Source organism: Bidens hawaiensis, unplaced genomic scaffold (genome assembly GCF_021521415.1).
Source record: "Bidens hawaiensis isolate Kalapana, Puna unplaced genomic scaffold, B.hawaiensis_p1.1 tig00014836_1, whole genome shotgun sequence".
NCBI lineage: Eukaryota > Viridiplantae > Streptophyta > Magnoliopsida > Asterales > Asteraceae > Bidens > Bidens hawaiensis.
In genome coordinates, this window is record NW_027492312.1 from 58,203 (window position 1) to 68,090 (window position 9,888).

At 38.3% G+C, this 9,888-nt stretch overlaps 1 protein-coding gene across 1 annotated transcript; it reads left to right on the top strand.

Moving 5' to 3' along the window:
• The first annotated feature begins 6,043 nt into the window (after positions 1 to 6,043).
• On the top strand, positions 6,044 to 9,140 carry LOC143547836 (putative pentatricopeptide repeat-containing protein At5g06400, mitochondrial). The gene has a single exon (XM_077039154.1). It carries the CDS (start codon positions 6,054 to 6,056, stop codon positions 9,138 to 9,140), a length of 3,087 nt encoding a protein of 1,028 aa, XP_076895269.1. The 5' UTR covers positions 6,044 to 6,053.
• The last annotated feature ends 748 nt before the right edge of the window (positions 9,141 to 9,888 follow it).

Sequence of the window (9,888 nt, forward strand, 5' to 3'; positions counted from 1 at the left end):
GTTCACGTACCGTCAAGCAATCAATCGTATTTATCACATATACCATACACGACATACATTATCATTTCTTTCTTTCATTACTTTATCACGTTCATACACATAAGCATACGTATCATACTTACCGTACACATAGCGTTACAACCTGACAGTACGTGCAGTATCCGAAGATCGTTCACGCACCATCAAGCAATCCTTCATACATAACATTCCTACCTTATACATAGCTTTACAACCTGACAGTACGTGCAATATCCGAAGATCGTTCACGTACCATCAAGCAATCATTCATTCATAACATTCCTACCTTATACATAGCTTTACAACCTGACAGTACGTGCAATATCCGAAGATCGTTCACATACCATCAAGCAATCATTCATATATTTCACATTATCCATATAAGGCATACACTTATCTCTTAGGATAAGTGTATTAACTATCACATTGAGTATGCACACAGCCCCGAAAACATAACACATAAATGGGGCTAGAAACTCACCTGAACTCTGCTTCTGTTTCTGATAGCTGTAAATCCCTTCTCTTAACTGGGCTCGGCTGACTGAACAAGTTACACGTATCAATTAACTATCACCTCTCATAATGTATTTCTATCTTTATATGACCCACAACGAACGGGGGTCCGGGGGCAGCGCCCCTGGCAGCGGGGTCTAGGGGCGGCAGCCCCTAGCAGGGTCCAAGGGGCAGAGCCCCTGGCTGGGGTCGAGCTGCCAGGTCAGCTTGGAAAAATTTTATTTTCGATAACTGCCTTAACACATTTTCCATTAGGTTTTATTTTATTTTCTAAACGAACCTCACTTCAGGCGAAGTTAAACCTTAGGCGAACTTGGCTTCAGGCGAAGTTAAACCTTAGGCGAACTTGGCTTCAGGCGAAGTTAAACCTTAGGCGAACTTGGCTTCAGGCGAAGTTAAACCTTAGGCGAACTTGGCTTCAGGCGAAGTTAAACCTTAGGCGAACTTGGCTTCAGGCGAAGTTAAACCTTAGGCGAACTTGGCTTCAGGCGAAGTTATCCTTAGGCGAACTTGGCTTCAGGCGAAGTTATCCTTAGGCGAACTTGGCCGTAGGCGAAGTTATCCTTAGGCGAAGTTACGCTTGAAGGCGAAGTTACGCTTGAAGGCGAAGTTCATCAGGCGAACTTAATCTTGCAGGCGAAGTTGTCGCGCTGCAGATCTGTTTGCCCATAACTCATTCGTTTCTTAGCCAAATAACTCGATTTTGGTACCCACGGAACCGTATGATCAGCGCCTACAAACCCCAACCATCAAATCGGCCTAAAATCGACGTTTTAGGGGTCCGATTTGGGCAGTAAGGTTTCGGGTCCGGTTAACCCGTCAAATCCTAACCATTTTCAGTAATATTAGCTTTGCGGGATTAGTTCTTACCTTACCAACTCAGATCTATCAACAAATCTCGGGTCTCGGCTTCGAATCTTGATCGGTTAGAATGTGTGTGTTTTGAGTGTGTATGGAGTGTGTGTTGGGGAGTTGGTGAGAAATGAGATATTTTGGGATTTTGGGGGTATTTATATCCCTAAAATCCCATTCTCATTTAACCCATCTCAATTAACCCAAGTCCACAACCCACATCCATTACCCAACACTAGCCCGACCCATACCAACTCCTATTATATTATTTATTTCCTGATAACCCGAGTAAACTTTCCATCTATTAATAAGTAATATAACTAATATTACCTTAGAAATTTCGGGATGTTACACACAAGGAGGAACCCCCCCCTCTCAGTGACGAGCTCACGGTGTCTGTTTTGCAAGTCATCTGAAGAACATCCTTCTTTGCCGGACCTAACCCTCGTGGGAAACATTACTTAACCCCCAGATCATCCATAATCTGCCTGGGGTCACTTAGTGTTTCTTCAGTCCTGTATTGCCACACTTTGAACAAGCTCCTTTGGTTTCTTTCTTTGACAACTTACCACCTTGAGTCAAGTCCTCTAACTCAAATGCTGATCTCTTCCTAGCCTTCTTTGGTCTACCAACTTGTTTGTTATGTTTGGGAGGAGTAAGAGCTGTAGGCACTTGAGACCTTGGCCATAAGGGCCTGAAATTGATTGGATTGATCTTGAAAGAATAAACTTGTCTCCATGTGTCCATTCTATGCACTGGATTAACCCAGCTTACCACTGCACCAACCCTTCACCATTAAGAGCCTTGTTCCAAATTGCTGCCACCACATGTTCACAAGGAATACCTGGATTGCATATATAACATAGTTCAAACACTACCCAACTACCCAACTAACTACATAATAAAATACAATAGACAATTGCGTACCTGTCAGCTCCCACCTTCTGCATGTACATGTCCTCTTAACCAAGTCAACAACTCTTTGCTTACCTGGTCTGCCACTAACCTGATATAGATCTCCCCCATTCCACTGAACAGTATAATGGGCTGCATTTGTCCTGATGTTTTGCAACTCAGTGGTGGCAGTGGGTGTAAGCAACCCTTCACTCTTGTCTATAACCTCCAAAACATTCACTATCCTTCTCATTAAGTATTCCCTTATGTATTCAAGTGCTGATATGATAGGCATGTCTATGCCTTCCACAATCTTACCATTAAAAACTTCACACATGTTGTTAATCAACATATCAGACACTGCCATCCCTATGAACAAATCAAAGTAGTTGACACATTAAAGAGATAAAGTGCATACCTGAGAAGTGTGACTTAGACCAGTGTTTAGGATGAATGTTGGACATCCGGGTTTAATGCTTTCAACTCATCCATTGCTGTCTCAAATTCAGGAATTGTTGTTGCATGAGCACACTTATATAACATATCTTTGTACAACTTCCCTCTATAAGTTGCTTTGAAGTTCTCATGAATATGCCTTACACAAAATCTGTGCTCAGCACATGGAAACAAATTTTCAATAGCAGGAAGAAGGCCCTGTTCAAGAAAGTTACAACTTAAATCCAGATATAGTGCAGTGTACAAGAAAGTTATGACTTAAAAACAAACACAAAATTAATAACATACCTTTTGCCTATCACTCGTGAAAGTGAAACATGCGTTTGGACCCAAATTCAGATCATCTCCTAAGTTTTCTAGGAACCAAGTCCAAGAGCTGAGATTTTCTGTCTCTACAACTGCGAAAGAAACTGGGTAGATTCCATTATTTGGGTCAACTCCAACTGCAGATAAAATTTGACCTGAGAATGGCCCTTTCATGAATGCACCATCTAGACCCAGTAGATCCCTCCCTATTGCCTTAAACCCTTGCTTTAAAGCACCAAAACAAACATAGATCCTTTTGAACCTTCTAGTTGGTAGATTTGTGTCTGTGCCCTCCTCAACCTGAATTTTTACAGTGGTACCTGGATTTTGTTTTTTCAATTCAAGCACGTAATCCCTAAGCATACCATACTGTGTTGTGTAATCCCCTTGCACCATTTTCTTGGCTTTAGCCCTAGCCCTGTATGCTTTTAATCTGGAAATTCCTAGTTCGTATTGTATTTGAAATTGCTCTTGCACAGACTTGACAGGTATTTCAGGGTTGGAGTGAACTTGATCTAGTAGTTGATAAGATAAAAAGGTGGATGTGCAAGCACTAACTTTCCTTGTTTGAAGGCATTTATGCTCATTATTTAATCTTCTCAACACCCAAGATTCAACACCTTTTGGATTCGAAACTAACATTGACCAGGGATATTGAAATTTGTCTGGGTCTGTCTTTTCCCCCCTACCACCAACATTAATAGGGCCCTTAGTCTTACCTAACACAACCTTTTGTTTCCCTTTTTCTAAAGAACCCCCTTCACTTCTCTTTGTTTTACCAGCATGTCCTTTGGCTTTTGGTTGACTGTCAATATGCACTCCATGATCATCAATATCAAAATCTGGTAAATTACCACCACATTGTACCCTTAATCTGACTTTATCATCCTTTGCAAAAAACAGCTTCCTCCTACTTTCAATTGAATGTCTTTTAACCAACAAATTCACTTCTTGCTTGGTCCCAAACTCTTGCCCTATGAAAAAGTTGACTCTAGATTCCTTATCCTTATTTGCATTTGCCCTTCTAACAGTAGGCAAGTGGTGTTTTCTAATACCAGTCTCATTCTTGTCAGATTCTGACCCACTAGGTATTTTGTCATTGTCAATAATTTCATCTTGTATATTTATATCTTTAGGGTCAGGGTTCTTATCTTTCACTTCTAAGTCAACATTATTAGTGTACTCCCTCATATCAACTTCAGGATCATCAGTAATTTTGCACTCATCACCTCTAAAATCACTATCACTATCATTCTCACCCTTATGCACAACCTTTGTTTTCACATTGAAGTCACGGTCACTATCACTATCACTATCATCCTCACATAACTTACCTTTAAAGTCACTATCATCACTATCATATTCACCCTCACTATCAGTCTCAACCCCACCCTCAATATCACTATCAACCTCACTCTGTAGCACAACATCCTCATCCTCACCATCTGGCCCAATATCACCATCTAGCCCACCTTCACCCTCTGGCCCAACATCTAGCCCAACATATGCACTAACATCAACCTAACATCAACCTCTGGCCCAATATCAACATCTAGCCCAACATCTGCTCCAACATCAACCTCTGGCCCAATATCAACATCTAGCCCACAATCACCCTCTGGCCCAACAACTTGTTGCCCAACATCTACATCAACATCTAGTCCACTATCACCTTCTACCCTACAATCAACATCTAGCCTATCAACATCTAGTCCACTATCAACCTGTTGCCCAACATCTATATCACCCTTTAACCCAACATCCACCTCATCACCCTTTAACCCAACATCCACCTCTAATCCAACACCACTTGACTGCCCAAAATCAATTGAACTCCCAACACCACTTGACTGCCCAAAATCAATTGACCTCCCAACACCACTTGACTGCCCAAAATCAATTGACTTCCCAGCACCACTTGACTGCCCAATAGGGACAATAGCATAAGGTCCATGCTCATCAATTTTTTCAATAGACAATGATATGCCTTTTTGGCTTAGGTGAAGACCAAAACTCGTTAATATCTTTAACCCCATGTTGAGTATATACATTAATGAGCTTATAATGTTCCACATGTGTAGCTAACCTCAGCACATCTTGGTCGCTACACAGGTCTTCAAGACCATCATCTAATCCTTTCTCTGGATGTAAAAATTGATATAAGATAATATCAACAGTGGAATACCCTAACACATTCATCATTTCACTAACTTCGTGAATGGAGAACCTGTCAATGTCAATCAGGTCCACGGAATTAAAAGTGCCTCCTACATATGTGCGATTTGGAGGACTAGTCAATCGACCACCGTGATGTATCTTTAAGCTAAAAATATTTGGATAACCAGCTGCAAAATACCATAACTTTGTAAGTAAAATGCCCAAAAAAAACCTAATTATCAAAGAAAAAAATCGTAATTTCAGTAAGCCATTACCGTATATTAGGTCAACATCATAATCTTCCCCAGTTTCGCGTATTTCCCAGGTCATTTTTAGATGGAATAGATGATCGATGATGATGATCGTGGAAGATGAGCGTCGGAGAAGACAAAGAGGTGAAGAAGATGAAGGATTAAAAATGAGAATGAAAAGACGGGGGGTGTTATAAAAGGGGGGAAATGATCTAGGAGGGGAAATTACATTTTTACCCTCACGTGCATCCCATGTGATAAGAGTTAACGAAAAAATCTAACTGGGTTAGTAAAAAAGGACGTAACGTGCAACATTTTGGAAACACAGAACATGATTTCCACCATTAAGGTTTCTAAATGACGACTATTGAAAAACCATGAAAACATAAATGACCTGTTTTGCCATTTTGTCTTTAAAAAATGATCAAAAGTACGTGTCTTTTATATATCTTTAGTGTAACATACATAATTAATTTACTAGTTTTTAAATTGTTTAATTTTACTAGCTTTACAATTTTTTTTATATGTTGAGGATTTTAATAAGTAAAGAACTAAAGAATAAAAAACCATAAATTTGAACCCAAAGCTGATCAGTTCATCACCAGTATGAAATGCTTATGTAGATTCCGATCAATATACTCGAGTGCTAATCTATTACCCATTCATGTCATAAATCTACAATCTTTAAGCTATTGTTCAATCATCACTAAACCCACCTGTAACCCATATCGGAACAACACCCAACAAGACCATATAAAAAATGGTAAAGAAAAGAAAGAATTTGCAAATCTTTTTGATGAAATCACTGAAATTATAGGAACCCATGACTTCAAGGTGGATAACAATAAAGGGTTTCCAATAATAAACTCAGGGAGTGATGATTTGAGAGATTCTTTGGAATGCACACAAGGTGTTTGTGGAAATGCCTGTATGAACCAAGATTTGGAAATCGGAACAACCCGTGTTTCGGAAAAGGATGTGAGTCTTGTAGTGCATAAGGTTACACAGATTTTAAGGGGCGGAGAGAGCGAGGCATTGATTGAGAGACGGTTGGATGAAATGCGTGCCGAGTTAGATTCCGATGTTGTTGATAAGGTTTTGAAGAGATGCTTTAAAGTGCCTGATTTAGCTTTATGGTTCTTTAATTGGGTAAAGCTTAAAAATAGATCATTTGTCACGACTGCAACGTACAATACGATGATTTATATACTTGGAGAATCTAGAAAATTTGAAGTGGTTGAAGAATTAGTTAATGAAATGGAGAATAACTCGTGTAGGAAAGATATTAAGACATGGACTATTCTTATTTCTCAATACGGGAAGTCGAATGTTATTGGGAAAGTCTTGTTGCTATTTGAAGACATGAAAAGATCGGGTTTTGAACCTGATTTGGCGGTGTATAAAGTAATGCTGCGTGCACTTTGTAATGGTAAAAAATCCGACATTGCGATGGAGTTCTACAAGGAGATGGTGTCGAAACAAATGGAACCGGATAAAGCGTTATACAAACTGTTGTTACAATGTTTAGCACATTCTGGAGACACTAATGCTGTCCGCTTGATTGCTAGTGACATGATAAAGATTTCCCAAATCCCTGAACAAGAAGTTTACACGTGTATGCTTAAAAGCTTTTGCATTTCAAGTAGAATAACAGAAGCATTAGAAGTCATAAAGGATATGAAGAACAAAGATATTGCAATGGAGGCTGAACATTTTGAGATGTTGGTGAAGGGAATGTGTCGTGCGGGTCGGATCACTGATGCTTTAGAGATTGTTGATATATTAAAAAGAAAAGATGTTATTGACAACAAGATTTATGAAATTGTTATCAATGGGTACTTAAGAAGAAACGAAATCTCTAAAGCACTCGAATTGTTTCACAAGTTGAAAGATTGTGGACAAATGGTTACAGTCTCTACTTACACAGAGCTGATGCAACACCTTTTTAGAATCAACGAGTTTGAAAAAGGGTTTGATGTGTATAATATGATGCTGGAAACAGGACTCGAGTTAGACAGTGTGGCAATAACTGCTGTAATTTCTGGTTATGTTCAACAAAACCGTGTTTCTGAAGCTTGGGAAATCATAAAGAATATGGAGAAGAAAGGAGTGAAATTGACTAGTAAATGTTATATGGTTTTCATCAAGGAATTATGTAAGATTTCTAGGTATGATGAAGCCATTAATGTTTTGAATAATATGAAAGGTTTAAAGTTAGTTATAACAGATAGCATATACAACTGGATCATATCTCATTTGGGTAAAAAAGGAGAATTTGGGAAGATACAAGAAGTAAAAAAGATCCAAAGTACGAGCAGTAACAGAGACGTAACCACCCTTGATTCAAGCTCGGTCCAGGTACAGCCAAAAGACGAAACTACACTTGATTCTGTAGTAACACGTGCGCCGCCTGCTAAGTCTTTTACCGACCATGATCTTCACAAAGTTTGTGATATTGTGTCATCCTCAATGCCTTGGTGCTCAAAAGAGGAATCCTTACAAAAATGTGATCTTTATATCACACCAGATTTAGTTGTGGAAGTACTGAGAAAATGTAGCCTGCACGGCGGTGCAGCATTGCAGTTTTTCACATGTGTAGGTAAGAAAGACGGTTACAGACACACTGCAGAGACGTATAACATGGCTATGAAAATTGCTGGAAAAGGGAAGGATTTTAAGCATATGAGAAGCCTGTTTAATGAAATTGTTAGAAAAGATTTGTCGGTTTCATCAGACACTTTGACTATTATGATTCTGCAATATGGTCGAATAGGTTTGACCGAAATTGCTCTCAAAATGTTCAAAGAAATGAAAGATAGACGTTTGAATCCAAATAATAGTACATATAAATATTTGATCATTTCCCTTTGTGGGAAAAAGGGTAGAAAGGTAAATGAAGCAATCGAAGTGTTTATGGAGATGATTCAAGCTGGATTTGTACCCGATAAAGAGTTGATAGAAACATATCTTGAATGTTTGTGTGAAGTTAATAACGTGACGGAAGCTAAAAAATGTGTCAACGTGCTATGTACACTTGGATTTTCAACTCCTTTAGCTTACTCGTTGTGTATTAGGGCTCTCTGTCGAGCAGGTAATATAGAAGAAGCTATGGTGATGATAAACGAGGTTAATGAAAAATACCAAAATACCCTCAACGGGTACGTTTATGGAAGCTTAATTCACGTGCTACTTAGGCAAAGGCGGTTACAAGATGCATTGGAGAAGATAGAATCAATGAAACAGATCAACATCTTTCCTACAGTTCATGTTTATACATCTCTAATAATTTATTTCTTCAAAGAAAGAGAGATATCTAAAGCTTTAGAGGTTTTTGAGAAGATGAAAGAAGACGGGTGTGAGCCCACAATCGTTACACATTCATCGTTAATTCGTGGTTATGTGAGTAACGGGAAGATTAATGATGCTTGGAATGTTTTTCATAAGATGAAAAATGAAGGGCCATTGCCAGATTTCAAGACTTATTCTATGTTTATTTCGTGTTTATGTAAGGCAGGCAAGTCTGAAGCAGCCATGCAACTTCTGCCTGAGATGTTAAGTGTTGGGTTTGCTCCAAGTACGGTTAATTTTCGTGATGTATTTTATGGATTAAACCGAGAGGGAAAACATAATCTAGCTCAAACTGTTCTTAGAAGAAAATGGGATCTTGCGAGTAAAAGAAAATTGTTAACTTAATCTTTTCAAAATTGATATATGAACGAACATTCTTCGGTGGATGCAACTGTGTTATTGATATATTATCAGTCTTGTAATATAAGGGATGACTAATTCACATATAATAGATATTATTAGAGCTTTATTTGATGCTACAGTCTTCTAAGATGTAAGATTCCTGAAGCAAATCCCATGATTTAATTTGATCTAATTTCCTGAAGCCTGGTTAGGTTTGTTCTCAAGCTTGGAACTTAAACGAGTCAGCTTCGCTCGACACGTTTATCTTAATGAGAGGAATCATTAAGCTCGAACTCAATGAGTAAAAATCTTGAGACAACGAACTTATATAAAATCTTATATATTGCACATCAATATAAATAGAATTATAATTAACGTTTCTAACATCTAGATGGTGTTCTTGCTTTCATTTCTAAACACACGAAAATATACAAACTTTTACATTCATCAACATTAACTTCATTTTCTATTCGCACTTCATATGCCCAAAATATGATAAAATTTAAACGAAACATTTCTTATAACCTTATGGTCCAAAATATGCGATATGCGAATTGGTCGAGTTGATATTTACTTAAGATGTAACATATTATGTGTTCCTATAAAATGACTCGACTCATCACATTTTACCATTTATTAATTTAATATACAAACGCTTTTGTCCAATAATTTATATTTCCAATTTATTCTCAAAATACGTATACGACACGTACAGATAATAATTGTTGGCAGCCTATTTTCGAAAATTTGC

Bases quoted from the DNA above. Each gene is read 5' to 3' on its own strand.
- LOC143547836 (XM_077039154.1), top strand. From the start codon at position 6,054: ATGAAATGCTTATGTAGATTCCGATCAATATACTCGAGTGCTAATCTA.